This window comes from Oncorhynchus gorbuscha, linkage group LG08, assembly GCF_021184085.1.
Source record: "Oncorhynchus gorbuscha isolate QuinsamMale2020 ecotype Even-year linkage group LG08, OgorEven_v1.0, whole genome shotgun sequence".
Taxonomy (NCBI): Eukaryota; Metazoa; Chordata; class Actinopteri; order Salmoniformes; family Salmonidae; genus Oncorhynchus; species Oncorhynchus gorbuscha.
In genome coordinates, this window is record NC_060180.1 from 8,665,804 (window position 1) to 8,684,539 (window position 18,736).

Consider the following 18,736-nt stretch of genomic DNA (forward strand, 5'->3'; position numbering starts at 1 on the left):
CACAGCTGCAAGCAATAACCTACCAACATCATACACATACAGTACTGTAATGAAACCATCACCCCATTTCTACCCACTGGGCACAGACGTCTAGTAAGTCGCTCTGGATAAGAGCGTCTGCTAAATGACTTAAATGTAAATGTAAATGTACCCACTGTTCAACGTCTAGTTTTGATTTTGGTTCAAAGTTGGGTGAAAATATATAATATATGTATGCACACATGACTGTAAGTCGCTTTGGATAAAAGCGTCTGCTAAATGGCATATATTATTATTATTATTATTATATATAATCAGTTTTCCATGTTGATTCAACCTCATCACATATATTTGGGGGGTTGAAATTACGTGGAAACAACGTTGATTCAACCAGTTTTTAGTTACATATATAGTGGGTAGTTACATATATATCATTGGTAGTTAGTTACACATTACACAATCTGTAAATTGACTATTCAGTGAACTGCAAAGTTGGATGGATGTTGCCTCCCATCTGCTGGTGGAACATGGGATGGTTGTTCCCTGGGTTGTTTCCATAAACAGTAAACACAACAGTCAAAGTGGTCATTAAGACAGTCCCGTGCAGTGACACATTCTTGTTTTGACATTTGAATGCTTTGGTGAAGTTTTATACAACATTGTTATTTTTACACAATGCGATACTTAGGGAATAAGGCACGAGAGGCTGTGGTTTATGGCTAGTATACCAAGGCTAAGGGCTGTTCTTATGTAAGACTCAAAGCAGACTCAACGCGGATACAATCCTTAGCCGTTGTATATTGGCCATATACCACAAACCCTCAATGTGCCTTATTGCTATTATAAACGGGTTACTAAGGTAATTATAGCAGTAAATAAATATATATATTTTTGCAAATCAGCACCAGGAGCCAAACTATCCGGTTTATTATATACTGTAGCTACTACTACAAATAAATCTTAATGTTTTGGCTACATGTATTTGTTTACTTACGGTAATTTACGTGTTTATTTCCATACTTACGGTATGTGAGAATCGAAAAAGTGCGCAACTACCTATGTGCAAAAACCAACATGTCAGCGCCCTTGAGCTGCACCTCTCAAACAACTTCTCTGGCTTTGGTGATGGCTAGCTACGATAAATGAGCATCCAGAAAAAAATGATTTATGGAAAATAGTCGTTATGTTCGATACAACTGTACACACTATCCAAAACCCTTCAGAACGTCATATCACTTCAATTAGCTGTCGTTGTGTAGTGCAAAACAAATCAGCTAGCTAACTAGATAACATGCTAAACAAATCAACAAATTATATAGAGTAATATTGTTCCACTGTTGTATTGAGCCTTTTATGCGAACCATTGTTTAGTATGGCTTTTACTCAAGCTGTCAAAATGCACGTAGGGAACGTGTGTGGTCGGTTCCGGATGTCCTCTTACCAGAGGGGGTCTACTGTCATGTCCCAAAGACAAAGAGATTACGGAGCGGTTCTATGCGGTAGATGTCAAAATTCGTCCCAAAAGCTTTGCCCAAATAGTAGAGCTATGCATGCAACACGGCCATTGATGATTACAAAGTTACTGTCAGTGGACGAGATCTTTGCCAGAAGATCACTACAGGATTACATCAAGAAGATGGAGACAGAGTACAGAGATAGTCTGACAGTTGTCAACATGACAGAGGGACAGCAGGACGGTGAAGAGGAATTGAGAGTGAAGAGAACAAGAGTTTCTGTACTAGCCCCATTAATCCAGTACACCAGAGAGCTTCAGACAAAACAGCAGGAATTTGCTGAAACTGAAACATTACTGAAAGGTGAGGCCACACCTAATGTGTGATGTTCTATCAACAGAAGGGCATCTCATGGCCAATAGGTATCAGCAGCTTGTGAGTTTGACATTGTAACAAACGGTACCTGTTCCTACATCAGGTGACTGTGTATAATGTATGCATCTTGTATCTACCAATGAACAAAAATATAAATGCAACAATTTCTAAGATTTACAGTTCATATTTGAAATCAGTCAATTGAAAATCTATCTAATCCAATCTATCTAATCCAAATCTATGGATTTCACATCAAATCAAATTTATTTATATAGCCCTTCGTACATCAGCTGATATCTCAAAGTGCTGTACAGAAACCCAGCCTAAAACCCCAAACAGCAAGCAATGCAGGTGTAGAAGCACGGTGGCTAGGAAAAACTCCCTAGAAAGGCCAAAACCTAGGAAGAAACCTAGAGAGGAACCAGGCTATGTGGGGTGGCCAGTCCCCCATGACTGGGAATACGGATATGCATATGTTGGTCACAGATACCTTTTTTTAAAGGTCAGGGCATGGATCAGAAAACCAGTCAGTATCTGGTGTGACCACCATTTGCCTCATGCAGCATGACGACACCTTCGAATAGAGTTGATCTGACTGTTGATTGTGGCCTGTGGAATGTCATCCCACTCCTCTTCAATGGCTGTGTAAAGTCGCTGGATATTGACGGGAATTTGAACATGCTGCCATACACGTCGATTCAGAGTATCCCAAACATGCTTGATGGGTGACATGTCTCTTGAGTATGCAGGCCATGGATGAACTGGGACATTTTCAGCTTCCAGGAATTGTGTACAGATCCTTGTGACATGGGGCTGTGCAATATCATCCTGAAACATGAGGTGATGGCGGCGGATGAATGGCTCGACAATGGGCCTCAGGATCTTGTCATGGTATCTCTGTACATTCAAATTGCCCTCAATAAAATGTGGTCTTCGTTGTCCGTAGCGTATGCCTGCCCATTCCAAAGCCACTATGGGGCAGTCTTCACAATGTTGACATCAGCAAACCGCTCGCCAACACGACACCATACACACTGTCTGCCATCTGCCTGGGACAGTTGAAACCGAAGTAATCCGTGAAGAGCACTTCTCCAGTGTGTCAGTGTCCATCGAAGGTGAGCATTTGCCCACTGAATTCGGTTACGACACGGAACTGCAGTCAGGTCGAGACCCAAGTGAGGACGATGAGCACTCAGAGGAGTTTCCCTGTGACTTTTTCTGACAGTTTGTGTCATCAGCTGTCCGTGTGGCTGTTCTCAGACGATCCCGAAGGTGAAGAAGCCTGATGTGGAGGCCCTGGTCTGGGGCGGGTATACGTGGTCTGCTGTGGTGAAGCCGGCTGCCAAATTCTCTAAAATGACGGTGGTGGCTTATGGTAGAAAAGTTCAAATGAAATTCTCTGTCAACAGTTCTATTGGACATTCGTCCTGTCAGTATACCAATTGCACGCTCCCTCAAAACCTGTGACATCTGTGGCATTGTGTTGTGTGACAAAACTGCAAATTTTAGTGGCCTTTTGTTGTCCCCAGCACCTGTGTAATGATCATGCTGTTTAATCAGCTTCTTGATATGCCACACCTGTCAGGTAGATGGATTATCTTGGCAAAGAATGTTAACTAACTAACAGGGATGTTAACAAATGTGTGAAATGTGAGAGTAATAAGCTTTTTGTGCGTATTGAAACATGGGACCAACACTTTACATTTTGCATTTATATTTCTGTTCGGTATAAATGGATCTTTCACTGATAGTAAATTCAGTGAAATAAGAAACATTGTTTTTCCTTTCTAAGATGACGACCCAGACATGCGTGACCTGGCAGTCCTTGAAAGGGAGGCTTGTCAGAAAGCGATTCAAGATGTTAGACAAAAGGTACACACCTGCATTTTAAGTTCCCCCTACAGTCGGAATAATATGACACTGATTAAAGCACTTTTAGGATGGCGAAAGGAAATCGAATCAGTATGGAAAACATAGATTGAGAAAATTACTAAACTGTCATGTCTGATTCTTCTACATTCCTTCAGATCCTGTCCCTGTTGATCCCTGAGGAGGAGTCAGACATGAGTGACCTGGTCCTGGAGGTCACCGCAGGGGTCGGAGGTCAGGAGGCCATGCTCTTCACTGCAGAGGTCTTTGACATGTACCAGAGCTTTGCAGCACACCAGGGCTGGGGGGTTTGACATCCTGGAGTACATGAAAAGTGAAATAGGTCAGTCACATTAACAGGTTTGTGGTTGTCAAACCATTCCTGTTGCTAGTGTTTACCCAAACTTCAACTGACTCCATTTTATCAAATCAAATCAAATCAAATTTATTTATATAGCCCTTCGTACATCAGCTGATATCTCAAAGTGCTGTACAGAAACCCAGCCTAAAACCCCAAACAGCAAACAATGCAGGTGTAAAAGCACGGTGGCTAGGAAAAACTCCCCTAGAAAGGCCAAAACCTAGGAAGAAACCTAGAGAGGAACCGGGCTATGTGGGGTGGCCAGTCCTCTTCTGGCTGTGCCGGGTAGAGATTATAACAGAACATGACCAAGATGTTCAAATGTTCATAAATGACCAGCATGGTCAAATAATAATAAGGCAGAACAGTTGAAACTGGAGCAGCAGCACAGTCAGATGGACTGGGGACAGCAAGGAGCCATCATGTCAGGTAGTCCTGGGGCACGGTCCTAGGGCTCAGGTCCTCCGAGAGAGAGAAAGAAAGAGAGAATTAGAGAGAGCATATGTGGGGTGGCCAGTCCTCTTCTGGCTGTGCCAGGTGGAGATTATAACAGAACGTGGCCAAGATGTTCAAATGTTCATAAATGACCAGCATGGTTGAATAATAGTAAGGCAGAACAGTTGAAACTGGAGCAGGAGCATGGCCAGGTGGACTGGGGACAGCAAGGAGTCCTCATGTCAGGTAGTCCTGGGACATGGTCCTAAAGTTGAAACTGGAGCAGCAGCATGGCCAGGTGGACTGGGGACAGCAAGGAGTCATCATGTCAGGTAGTCCTGGGGCATGGTTCTAGGGCTCAGGTCCATCCTGAGACAAGGCCGAGTATAGCCCACAAAGATCTCCGACACGGTACAACCCAAGGGGTGGGGGGGGGAACCCAGACAGGCCGACCACAACAGTGAATCAACCCACCCAGGTGACGCATCCCCCCCCAGGGACGGCACGAGAGAGCCCCAGCAAGCCAGTGACTCAGCCCCCGTAACAGGGTTAGAGGCAGAGAATCCCAGTGGAAAACGGGGAACCGGCCAGGCAGAATGGTAACTTTGTGTGTGTGAATGTCAACTGTCTGCAGGTGGGTTACGTCATGCATCAGCCAGTGTCAGTGGTCCTAAGAGCTACAAGAGGATGAAGTTTGAGGCAGGTGTGCATCGCGTGCAGAGAGTCCCTAAGACTGAGAAACAGGGCCGAATGCACACCAGCACCATGACCGTGGCAGTGCTACCCCAGCCTACAGAGGTGAGACCTTCCCTGAAGCATTTGGCCCTTGTACTTACCTTGTACTTACCTTCTTTCTTTGGTAACATTACCACTGTTACCAAAGATTAAGTACAGACTTATTTTGCTAAGTGCTCAATTCATTATTTATTTTTCAGATCACTTTCACAGTTAATGCGAAGGACTTGAGGATTGAAACCAAGAGGGCGAGTGGAGCCGGGGGCCAGCATGTCAACACCACAGACAGCGCAGTGCGAATAGTTCATCTACCGACAGGTAATCTCAGCCAATACAATTCCGCAAGGATCAGACAGTGGAGTATGAAACTCCTATTCTTATATAGATTTGATTTGAAAACAATGGCGTTTTATCTCTGTTTTGGGGTCATAGGTGTGGTATCAGAATGCCAGCAGGAAAGATCCCAGCTGAAAAATAAGGAGAAGGCCATGAAGGTTTTACGTGCCAAACTCTATAGTATGAGGCTGGAAGAAGAGACCAGTAAGCGATATACTGCACGGAAAGTCCAGGTACGAATCTGAACTGCACATATACAATATTGTTCCTGGTTAAAATTGTTATACAAGGAATGGATATCAAAATCCAGTTCAAAGTTTTACATACAGTGCATTTGGAAGATATTCAGCTCCCTTGACATTTTCCACATCTTGTTAAGTTAAAGCCTTAATCTAAAATGGATTAAATAAAAACATTTCCTCATCAATCTACACACAATACCCCATAATGACAAAGTGAAAAGTTGTATTTTTTATTTTTTGCAAATGTATTAAAAAAAAACTGTAATACCTTATTTACATAAGTATTCAGACCCTTTGCTATGTGACTTGAAATTGAGCTCAGGTGCATAGTGTTTCCATTGATCATCCTTGAGATGTTTCTACAACTTGATTGGAGTACACCTGTGGTAAATTCAATTGATTGGACATGATTTGGAAAGGCACACACCTGTCTATAAGGTCCCACAGTTGACAATACATGTCAGAGCAAAAACCAAACCAGGAGGTTGAAGGAATTGTCCGTAGAACTCTGTGACAGGATTGTGTCGAGACACAGATCTGGGGAAGGGTACCAAAACATTTCTGCAGCATTGAAGGTCCTCAAGAACACAGTGGCCTCCATCATTCTTGAATGGAAGAAGTTTGGAACCACCAACACTCTTCCTTGAGCTGGCTGCCTGGCCAAACTGAGCAATCAGGGGAGAAGGGCCTTGGCCAGGGAGGTGACCAAGAACCCAATGGTAACTCTGGAGCTCAGTCAAAGTTCCTTTGTGGGGATATAAGTAACTTCCAGAAAGTCAACCATCACTGCAGCACTCCTCCAATCAGGTCTTTATGGTAGACTGGCCAGACAGAAGCCACTCCTCAGTAAAAGGCACATAACAGCCCGCTTGAAGTTTGCCAAAAAGGTACCTAAAGACTTTCAGACAATGAAAAACAAGATTCTCTGGTCTGTTGAAACCAAGATTTAACTCTTTGGCCTGAATGCCAAGCGTCACATCTGGAGGAAACCTGGCACCGTCCCTATGGTGGAGCGTGGTGTCAGCATCAGGCTCTAGGGATGTTTTTCAGTGGCAGGGACGGGGAGACTAGTCAGGATCGAGGGAAGGATGAACAGCGTGAAGTACAGAGAGATCCTTGATGAAAACCGGCTCCAGAGCACTCAGGACCTCAGACTGGGGCGAAGGTTCACCTTCCAACAGGACAGCAACCCTAAGCACACTGCCAAGACAATGCAGGAGTTTCTTCGGGACAAGTCTCTGAATGTCCTTGAGTGGCCCAGCTAGAGCGCGGACTTGAACCCGATCGACACATCTCTGGAGAGACCTGAAAATAGCTGTGCAGCGACGATCCCCATCCAACCTGACAGCTTGAGAGGATCTGCAAAGAAGAATGGGGAAAAACTCCCCAAATACAGCTTTGCCAAGCTTGTAGCGTCATGCCTAAGACTCAAGGCTATAATCGCTGCCGAAGGTGCTTCATAAACGTACTGAGTAGAGGATCTGAATACTTATGTAAATGTGATAGTTTTTTATTTTTTATTAATTAGCAAACATTTCTAAACTATTTTTGCTTTGTCATTATCTGGTATTTTGTGTAGATTGGGGGGGAAATAATTTAATACATTTTAGAATAAGGCTGTAATGTAACAAAATGTGGAAAAAGTCAAGGGGTATGAATACTTTCCAAATGCACTGTATGTTTACTACAAAGTAATTTACAAAACCTAGACTTGAACTCTCAAAAAGACAGTGTTGTAGAAAGACAATGGACAGCAATGGGCAAAAGTGAATATGGTTTGCAATGATAGAATCGACATGGCTGACATAGGTGAGAAAGTTGTCTGTTGGAAGATTTACTGATTTACTGGAACTCAAATAGTTGCCGGCTGTCTGTTGGTTACAAAGCTTTTACACTAAGTGTTGGTCTGTATAGCACATTTTCTTTATTGACTATGTTTAATCTATCCTTTTTTTTAGATTGGTACCAAAGGTAGATCTGAGAAAATCAGGACCTACAACTTTCCCCAGGACCGAATCACAGATCATCGGATTTTGAAAACAGTGCATGATGTCAGGGAGTTTCTTGTGGGCGAAGAGCTTCTGGAGGAAATGAATTTGGCACTAGAGGAGTTCTCTAATCAGGAGATTCTCATGGACATTCTTGGAGAAAATAACTCTGATCAATAATAGTCTATGTGGTAGTTTACATTAAATCTATGAAGCTATGCATGTTGTCTTTTGCAAGATCAGTGTGTTTGTTTGCTTGTTTGCCTTCATGGTTTTAGTTTAAGAGCCCACTTTACACACTCCGCCCATGGGTGTGAACTGCCAGTTCTCAAACTGCTTTTTTCTCTTTTAGTAGTAAAACTTCAAAATACATCAGTACCCCCTCCCCCCAGCAGAGACAAAGTATTGCCCAATGAATTATATTTGTGTATGACATGACAGGTATTTGTCAGTGACTGCCTATTACTTTATTCATCCTGTGTTGACTGCTCTTTTCTTTTCCCATATTTCAAACACATTTTTAAAAGAATAAGAAAAAAATCATTGCACCAATATTTAAACGAGTCGCGTACACCTCGACATATTTTCTACTGTATTTTCCAAGAAAGGTTTTTAAACTGAAAATAACTAATGGTATTTGTTTGAAATACTGGGGGGAAAATGCAGCGGTCTATTGCGCTCTGACGTATAACGTCAGCGTGCGCTTTTCTCTACTCCCATTTGTTTCCCGGTTTAAAGGTAACTGCCGTGCTTGGTCCTCATTGGTGTGCGCCTTTTGGACACGGATTTCAAATGTGTAGCTAGGAAACAGGCGCATTTTCATATTGTCTTCATTCAAGTAGTTCTCAAGTTTGTGAAACCCCGCTTAGCGAGCTAATGTCGTTAGCAAAAGTTTAACAGCAGAAATAGGTGGGAATCAAGAAGTCATTAAAGTTACAGGTATGAAACATTTTGTTACGTTACCTCAAGTTTTCTATTATAGCTAGCTAACTTGTGTTCAGCTATGATATGTCGCATTTCATTTGATGCAGGCTGGTTAGTAAATGATAACCAATTTGACTAGTCATAACTATCTGGCTTAGCTACCTAGCTATGAAGTTTAATATTAATTTAACGTTCGGTAGTTAAACTGCTTTGTAGCTATACATTTTGCAATGACGTTAATATCAATATTACAGTTTCACTTTTAAGCGCTAAACATACGCGCGTAAAATTAGAGGTTAGCTAGCCTTGGCTATCCTATGAATATAATAACCACAGTCAACATTATCTTTAATATAACGAAGGTTAACGTTACTGGAAATGATGCTGCAAACGACTAGCGTTAACGATGGTCTTTTCCTAGTTAACTACAGTATTTTACTCAATTGTCTAGCCAGTTAGCTAGCTATGTTACAAGCTAAATTGGGGGGAACTAGGAGTGCGCCCTTTGGAGAGATTGCAGTTCTACGTTGTCTTTACTTTTTGATCAACCAAACAATATCTACCTAATGTTACATTTTAGAGAATATAACAAACTTTTTAAGTGGGCAATCCACTGGTTTGATGCACAACGTGTTGTAGTTCTGACTAGCTATCCAGTTTGGCGCGTTTTGTTTGAGATGAAACTGGCTAATGCAACTTTTTATCTTCTCTACCTCAGGGTTACAATTTGAACACAATCAGTCATTAAAAAAATGAAATATCCGTCCAACTACGAGGAACCCCGATTTCCATGCGACATGGAGAAACATGTCACATACAAGGAGTCTGGCCTGAGAACCTCACCACTAAAGGAATGCGCCCAAGTAGTAGCCAAATCACAGCTCTCACCATGTGTCACCACAGCTGCAAACTTTTGCCTCGAGGATGATGTGAAAGGTGTTCACAATAAGGAGAATAACCAACATAATGTGGACCTTGACGGGGTGAACCTAGGCTGTGAAGCATTCGAGGACAGCGGTTTCCTGTCTTTACAGAACAGCCAGATAGAGGACTTTGATAACATAAAGGAACTAGAAAAGTCTCCAGGACAGCATATATTCTCCCCAAGTACTCCAGTTGCTGATTATCACAACAAGGCTACGCATACTGCCTCAAAACTCCCCATACTGAAGTTTCAACACGCTGTATGCCAAGAACTCGCCAACAGTTTCAAGAGGACCCAAAGCTATGACTGGTCTGTCATTAGCAGGCTAGCAGAGGACTCTGGCCTTGAAAGGGTTATTGGTGGGCACTTGGGCCTTGAATGTATGGACGTTTTAAAAGCACTGCTAGAGAGGGACATGAAGCACATCCTCACAAGGATCCTGCTTCTGCTAGGAGATGTAGACTTAATAAGGTAAACATGTGATCTTTACTGGTCCTATGACAGTTGTAGAGGTTTTTCAACTGGGAAATGCCTTTATACTCTTGTGTATTCATTGACAGTGGTTTGAAAAGTTCTCAAATGTCATACTTAAGTAATAACGTTGCCTTAATAGAAAATTGCTCAAGTAGAAGTGAGTCGCTCAGTAAAAGTATTTTGTTTTAAATATACTAAAGTATCAAAAGTAAATGTAATTGCTAAAATGTGCTTAAGTATCAAAAGTAAGAGTGTAAATCATTTCAAATTCCTTATGTTAGGCAAACCAGACTGGTCCATTTTCTTATTTAAGTTACGGACAGCCAAGTGCTCAATCCAACACTCAGACATGATTTACAAATGAAGCATGTGTTCAGTGAGTTCGCCAGATCAGGGGCAGTAGGGATGACCAGGGATGTGGGACGGCAGGTAGCCTAGTGATTATTGTACTAGTAATCGAACGGTTGCAAGATCGAATCCCGAGCTGACAAGGGGAAAAAAATCTGTTCTCCCCCTGAACAAGGCAGTTACTGTTCCTAGGCCGTCATTGAAAATAAGAATTGGTTCTTAACTTGCTTGCCGAGTTAAATAAAGTTTATATATATATATATATTAAATGTGAATCGAACCATTTTCCTACCTTGCTAAGCATTCAAAATGTATGGAGTAGAAAGTACATACTTTTCTTTGGGAATGTAGTTAAGTAAATGTAAAAAATAAAAAAATTGTTACATAAAAACTACTTAAGTAGTACTTTCAGGTGTTTTTACTTAAGTACTTTACACCGCTGTTCATTCATGGTGGTTTTGTTTTCTTCACAGCTGTAGAAAAGTGAGCAAGACCTGGAGAAAAGTAATCTGCCAAAACAAGTCTGCACTCTGTAGATGCGACCAGGCTAAAGAGCGACTCAGGGTAAGCGCTTACGTTTAACTGGGGTTCCTATAGTCGTTGTATACCCTTTATCGGGTGGCAATAGTTCTGAACCACATTGATGGTTTGTTTTTTAGCTTGCAGCGGCTCCCAACTTTGCTAATCCCTTATGCTGATATGTTCTTTATCTGGATTCATTTACAGGGGCCCCTTCCAGTACTTCAATGTTAATTACCTAACCATGGGGTAATCCACTGTATGAATATTGTTTGATAAATGACAATGTCCATTTTTGTTGTAGGACACAAGAACCTCTGCAGGACTGGAGAATGTGGGCTCTTTGACGCGAGATGTGGCGCTGTCCCGGGTTGTGATGTCCTGTATGCAGAGAGTAGCTTCAACCCCTATCCAGAAGTCTACCTATAGGACGCGCTCCCAGAGAGAAGGTACACAGACGCTGTACTGCTCCCAGCAATCTCGCTTCAGAGAATACCAAGAGGTGAGGGTTGTGCTATCCACTTTGCTTGTAACTGTTCAGAGGACATGATGGTGCTCAGTGTGTGTACTTATTGAGAGTTGGTGTCACCCTTCAATCAGTTCCAAGAAAGTCATTGACATGTTCATGTTACAAATGATACAATGAGTGAGATATGCTCTGTAGTCTTTTTTTAACCTTTGGTTTTGTTCTCTAGGCTGCCAGTTTGCTGAAGCAGCACGAGTCGTTGAAACCCTGTAAACGCTGCGGCTCTCCTGCCAAGCACAATGCAGACGCCATGAGGGCCACCTGTACCCGCCTCAGCTGTGGATTTGACTTCTGCACCCTGTGCCAGGGCCCTTTTCATGGCTCCTCAGCCTGCCAGACAGGGCTGGCCCGGGGGCCTAGCAGCTCCAGGGCTAACCCTATCCTCATCGGCAGTGCTCGCAGCAAGAGGAACGTCAGACGCCTGTGAGATCAATGCAGCCCTGGATGAAGACTCAATCATTAACCTTTTTAAAACCAACAACATTTCAAATCTTATTTATTAGTTTTAGTCATGGACCTTTTAACACACTGCCCCCTCTCAGGCCAAAAGGATCTCGGGCTATTGGAATACTCTGTGTTAGAACACACTGTATTCTGTGACAATCCCGTGATGTCAGTTGTCCGGCATTAGTCGTCAGAAAGCGACAATCTTACTGGAAGCCAAAAAATATCATTTTACCTGAATTGTACATTAATTGAATATTTCTTAATGGAATATCTGTATGTAAATATATCTTTTTAAATGTGAGATGTAAATATTTATATTGTTGAAATAAAATATCTTTGGGGATTTCTTTCTCCAAGTGTATTTTTCAAAGCTACATACCACCAGGAAACTTATTTTCAAAATGTAATCAAGCCCAGAGTGGCGCATTGGTCTAAGGACCTGCATCTGTGCTAGAGGCTACAGACCCTGGTTAGATTCCAGGCTGTATCATAACCGGCTGTGATGGAGAGTCCCACAAGGTGGCGTGCAATTGGCCCAGCGTCGTCTGGGGTAGGCCGTCATTGTAAATAAGAATTTGAAATTAACTGACTTGCCTTCTTAAATAAAGGTTGCAAGCAGAGCATGTTACAATGCCACTTGCTTCAAAAGCGCTGACAACTGGTGAAACTAAGCCATTTGTGCCATACTGCAATGTATTTTCCAATGGAATTGGCAGTCAAATCTTGTGACTTTAACAAAGTTGTTTGGCCTCAACATCTCACCTCTGTATAAAGGAGTAATGATGCCAATTAATTAATAAGGCATTACTTTGTAATTCCAAATGAATTTCTACCAAGCTGCAAATGGTTAACCTCAACTCTGGCTCTCTCCCTTTCCTCTTGTACTTCTCTCACATACTGCACAGGGGTTCCTATGCTGTGCTAAAATCCTCATTACCTGGAAAGATGCATTGTTAACCTTAAGGAGTTGAAGGCTGGACACCAGTCATTCACACTCTTCATGGTCATAATTTGTCAATGAAAATATAATCAGTACATTGCTCAGGGTAGCTGGCTCAGTAAATGACTCTACTAAGGGTTTGATAATGTGCTATATCTGGCTGACAACAGACTCATTCTAATGGTTTGGAATGAGGTGCAACGTTGGCTGCACAGAGTGGAGCCAAATCATACCTGACTAAAAACAACTCATGAGATCCGTGATACATTTTCGGCCCAAATTTTTATATGCAGAGAAAAGGCTGATTCACCTCAAACAATTACCGGTATTCTCCAATAAAATCAAATTGGATGTGTAAGCTTATCTGAAACATTCCTGTGTTATACACATTGGGGACATTTCATAATTGAGAAATGTATGTTCAATTATAAAGTCTGAGTAATACAAACACAATTTCTCCTGTCTGACAAATGGATTTCATAGGCCTTATCTGGTGCCTGAAATAAGTGGTGCTTGGTCGGTGTCTATGGTAAAGCAACGGGCCAACTTATTTCACAATTTTATTTTTCAATAGTGAAACATGCTCTCTGCATTAAAAGCATTTTGCTGTCACTTAAAATAGATGCACACCCAATACATCAGTGTTTTTTCCAGTTAGCCTTCCACTCAGCGTGTGTCCTCCCTGTCCATTGGTGTCTGGCCACAGCTCGCTCTGTGCTCACAAAATGTCAATGTGCAGTCGACCATTCCGCCATGTGTCCTGCCAGCCATGGTGACAAGAAGTAGCCATTTTTGTGACTCCCCCTTGTGCTCTGGGCAACACCCTCGGTGATGGAACTACAATGAACAAAAATATAAACGCAACATGTAAAGTGTTGGTCCCATGTTTAATGAGCTATCAAACAGGCTAAACATCAATAGAGAGACTGAAGTTGTAGTTCAACGGAAAAGACACGAGACGTATGTGGCAGGGTCTACAGACTATCACGGATTACAAAGGGAAAACCAGCCACGCCTCGGACACCAACGTCTTGCTCCTGGACAAGCTAAACACCTTCGCCCGCTTTGAGGGTAATACAGTGCCACCGAAGAGGCACGCTCCCAAGGACTGGGTTCTCGTTCTCCATGGCCGCCGTAAAACATTTGTGTGTTAACCCTTGCAAGGCTGCCAGCCCTGACGGCATACCAAGCTGTGTCCTCAGAGAATGCGCCGACCAGCTGGCTGGAGTGTTTACAGACATATTAAATCTCTCCTTATCCCAGTCGGAGGTCCCCACTTGCTTCAATATGTCCACCATTGTCCTTGTACCCAAGAAAGCAAATGTAATTGAACTCAATGACTATCACCCTGTAGCACTCACCTCTGTTGTCATGAAGTGCTTTAAGATGCTAGTTAAGGATCATATCACCTCTACCTTGCCTGACACCCGAAACCCACTTCAATTTGCATACCGCCCCAAAAGATCCACAGACGATGCAATTGCCATCGCTCTGCACACAAGAACAATACCTATGTAAGAATGCTGTTAATTGACTAGCTCAGCCTTCAACAACATAGTACCCTTCAAGCTCATCATTAAGGTCGGGGCCCTGGGTCTGAACCCCGCACTGTGCAATTTGGTCTTGTACTTCCTGACAGGCCACCCCCCAGGTGGTGAAGTTAGCAAACAACGCCTCCACTTCGCTGATCCTCAACAGAGGGGCCCCACAAGGATGCGTCCTCAGCCCCCTCCTGTACTCCCTGTTCACCCATGACTTCCGAAGAATTTCTGAACAAACTGTCAGAAACTGTCTCAGGGAAGCTTATCTCGAGTTCGGCGTCGTAACTGACTTCAGTAGGCAAATGCTCACCTTCGATGGCCACTGGTATGCTGGAGAAGTGTGCTCTTCGCAGATGAATCCTGGTTTCAACTGTACAGGACAGATGGCTGATGTCAACCTTGTGATCAGAGTGCCCCATGGTGGCATTGGGGTTATGGTATGGGCAGGTATAAACTAAATGAACACAATTTCATTTTATCAAGGGAAATTTTAATGCACAGAGATACCGTGACTAGATCCAGAGGCTCATTGTCGTGCCATTCACCTCATGTTTAGCATGATTATGCACAGCCCCATGTCGCAAGGATCTGAACACAATTCCAAGAAGCTGAAAATGTCCCAGTTCTTCCATGGCCTGCATACACACCAGACATGTCACCCATCGAGCATGTTTGGGATGCTCTGGATCAACGTGTACAACAGCGTGTTCCAGTTCCCACCAATGTCCAGCAACTTCACACAGCCATTGAAGAGGAGTGGAACAACATTCCACAGGCCACAATCAACAACCTGATCAACTCTATGCGAAGGAGATGTTGCGCTACATGAGGCAAATGGTGGTCACACCAGATACTGACTGGTTTCTGATCCACACCCTTACTTTTTTTAAGGTATCTGTGACTAACAGATGCATATCTGTATTCCCAGTCATGTGAAATCTGTAGATTAGGGCCTAATTAATGTATTTAAATTAACTGATTTCCTTATATGAATTGTACCTCAGTCAAATATTTTAAATTGTTGAATGTTGCATTTATATTTTTCTTCAGTGTAAGTGTAACACTTTTCCTCCCCCTTTCTTCCACTAATAGTATAAAGGAGAAAAATATAATTCATATACAGTACCAGTCAAAAGTTTGGACATACATACTCATTCAAGGCTTTTTCTTTATTTTTACTATTTTCTACATTGTAGAATAATAGTGAAGACATCAAAACTATGAAATAACACATATGGAGTCATGTAGTAACCAACAATGTGTTAAACAAATCAAAATACATTTTAGATTCTTCAAAGTAGCCACCCTTTGCCTTGATTACAGCTTTGTACACGCTTGGCATTCTCTCAACCAGCTTCACCTGGAATTATTTTCGAACAGTCTTGAAGGAGTTTCCACATATGCTGAGCACTTGTTGGCTGCTTTTCCTTCACTCTGCGGTCCAACTCATCCCAAACCATCTCAATTGGGTTGAGGTCGGGTGCTTGTGGAGGCCAGGTCATCTGATGCAGCACTCCATCACTCTTCTTTTTGGTCAAATAGCCCTAACACAGCCTGAAGGTGTGTTGGGTCATTGTCCTTTTAAAAAAACAAATGATTGTCCCACTAAGCTCAAACCAGATGGGATTGCGTATCGCTGCAGAATGCTGTTGTAGCCATGATGGTTGAGTATGCCTTGAATTCTAAATAAATCGCTGACAGTGTTACCAGCAAAGCACCCCCACACCATCACACCTCCTCCTCTATGCTTCACGGTGGGAACCACACATGCTGAGATCATCTGTTCAACTACTCTGTCTCACAAAGACACAGCGGTTGGAACCAAAAATCTCAAATTTGGACTCATCAGACTAAATGTCCATTGCTCGTGTTTCTTGGCCCAAGCAAGTTGTGAACAGTTATTTGGCTTATTTGGCCAAAAATAGTTCTGACATTAAATGTGGCATTTTGAGTATGACCCTTCTTCTGATGTGTTCCTGATAGATCCTTATCGTAAAGTCAGTTGTAGAGATTTAGTGAGTAGCGTATCGCCCATCCTGAATTTTAACATTTTCCAAAATCTTTAAAATCTTTAATTTTCTCAGTGCATCTTGTGACTTCAGGCTATTAAAAATGGTTGGAATTCCATGAAACCAGCAAACATGGACAGGAATGACTGTAAGTTGAAAGGAGACAGCCTTTGACTGTGAGTATGTGTCAGATGCCATTTGTGCTCTAAGCACACCAGATGATACATCTCTTAGCTGCCCTTTCCATGACAGATATTCACATGGGTCATTAATTAATCTGATTTATTGAACTCCAGCAAAACTGGGACACTTCTCCAAATGAAACCTCACAAATGAAGTCATCAGACTTTCACACAGTCAGGTGTTTACCTACCCTGTTTAAGTCAACAGTGGAGTCGTGTATGAGTCATACAGGGTATACTACAGTAACTTACTTTAATTGATCTGATTCTGACAATTTTCAGATATTCACCTTTTTTTGCCATGACAAATCAGGCAAGTTCCACAATTGTGTTTGTCAACATCTGCAGCGAGCGTCTTCTGTACCACATAACAGCAATACCTTCCATGCGTCCACAAAGATGCAGAGGTAAATATAGTGTATGTATTGTGACCATCTTTGTATCTGTGCCATTATAGCAACATTGAGGCTATCTCCATTTTGAAGTAGGACATTTTCTTCTTCACGATTGGCTGATCCCTTCTGATGGCTCGGTTGGACATGACTAACATAGTCACCAGGAAGGATCAGCCAATGAAGCTGGAAGTCAAACCAAGTCGACTACATTAAAATGGTGGAAGCCCTCAATGGCACTGCTCATGCTAACACGGCCTTTTGCCTCTATCATTCATTAAGGTCGTGACTTTCAAGTCTGCCATGGACTTATAGAGCAACGGCCAATGAGTCTGAAGGACAGTTTCATGAGTCCCAGAGGAATTCTGAACATATGCCTCTGTAGGATGGCTGAGGGGACATTGGTAATGCTGTCTCTTTGATTGGGTAATTTTCCCATCAAAGAGCCATTTTGCTAGCCTGACTACCCACCCACCATGGCGTCGGTCCAACGCCATGCCCACTATTGTTTCTTCTCCACCAAGAGTCTGGATTTGCTTTCCTCTCCGACGTCTTGCGGCGAACACATTCTGTCCAGTCTGATTGGTCCCAGAATCCTCATATCCCTCAGTATGTGATGGTGACACACACACACACACACACACACACACACACACACACACACACACACACACACACACACACACACACACACACACACACACACACACACACACACACACACACACACACACACACACACACACACACACACACACACACACACACACACATCATATATCACAAACAGTGGTTGATGCACATGTCCAGACACAACCTGTGGGTTGCTGTAGGTACGAAGCTCTGGACCATGTGACACTGATAAGGAGTGACTGGCACCTGTTGCCCAGCCACAGGTTGACCCCATGCTCTCACAAACATTATGTTGCAGGAAGCAGGAGTGTGGGGGCCAGGAAACAGCACTATTCCCCCTGAAATCAGCAGCCCCCCCTTCCCGTACCAAACTCTCCGATCCCTTGAGAGTCAAGACTGAATCACCACACACTAACATTATCATTAGAATATAAAACTGGTCTAGGAAGAGTGGACCAACACTCTAAGTCATTACCAAGATACACTACATGGCTATAAGTATGTGGACACCTGCTTGTCAAACATATCATTCCAAAATCACGGGCATTAAATTTGGAGTTGGTCCCCCCTTTGCTGCTATAATAACCTCCACTCCTCTGGTAAGGGCTCTGTGCAGGCCAGTCAAGTTTTATTTCAACAAACCATTTCTGTATTGACCTCACTTTGTGCACGGGGGCATTGTCAGACTGAAACAGGAAAGGGCCTTCCCCAAACTGTTGCCACAAAGTTGAAATCACAGAACTGTCTAGAGTGTCATTGTATGCTGTAGTGTTTAGATTTCCCTTCACTGGAACTAAGGCACCTAGTCCGAACCATGAAAAACAGCTCCAGGGCAGGAGCCAGGAGCCAAACCCAGATTCGCCCGTCGGATTAACAGATGGTGAAGCGTCATTCATCACTCCAGAGAACACGTTTCCACTGCTCCAGGGTCCAATGGCGGCAAGCTTTACACCACTCCAGCCGACACTTGGCATTGCGCATGGTTATCTTAGGCTTGTGTGTGGCTGATCAGCCATGGAAACCCATTTCATGAAGCTCCCGACGAACAGTTCTTGTGCTAACATTGCTTCCAGAGGCAGTTTGAAACTCGGTAGTGAGTGTT

General features: G+C 42.9%; 2 protein-coding genes across 2 annotated transcripts; both read left to right on the forward strand.

Annotated features, from left to right (window-relative positions):
• Nucleotides 1–1,034: 1,034 nt before the first annotated feature.
• mtrf1l (mitochondrial translational release factor 1-like) lies at nucleotides 1,035–8,212 on the forward strand. The gene is given in 8 exon segments (XM_046358397.1): nucleotides 1,035–1,796; nucleotides 3,601–3,680; nucleotides 3,836–3,982; nucleotides 3,984–4,020; nucleotides 5,108–5,271; nucleotides 5,409–5,526; nucleotides 5,641–5,777; nucleotides 7,745–8,212. Coding segments are annotated over 8 exon segments (1,338 nt in total). The 5' UTR covers nucleotides 1,035–1,351; the 3' UTR covers nucleotides 7,955–8,212.
• A 140-nt stretch (nucleotides 8,213–8,352) lies between these two features.
• Nucleotides 8,353–12,280, forward strand: fbxo5 (F-box protein 5). Its single transcript, XM_046358398.1, has 5 exons — nucleotides 8,353–8,713; nucleotides 9,417–10,094; nucleotides 10,919–11,009; nucleotides 11,269–11,466; nucleotides 11,660–12,280. Exons 2-5 carry the CDS (start codon nucleotides 9,451–9,453, stop codon nucleotides 11,915–11,917), a joined length of 1,191 nt encoding a protein of 396 aa, XP_046214354.1. The 5' UTR covers nucleotides 8,353–8,713; nucleotides 9,417–9,450; the 3' UTR covers nucleotides 11,918–12,280.
• The last annotated feature ends 6,456 nt before the right edge of the window (nucleotides 12,281–18,736 follow it).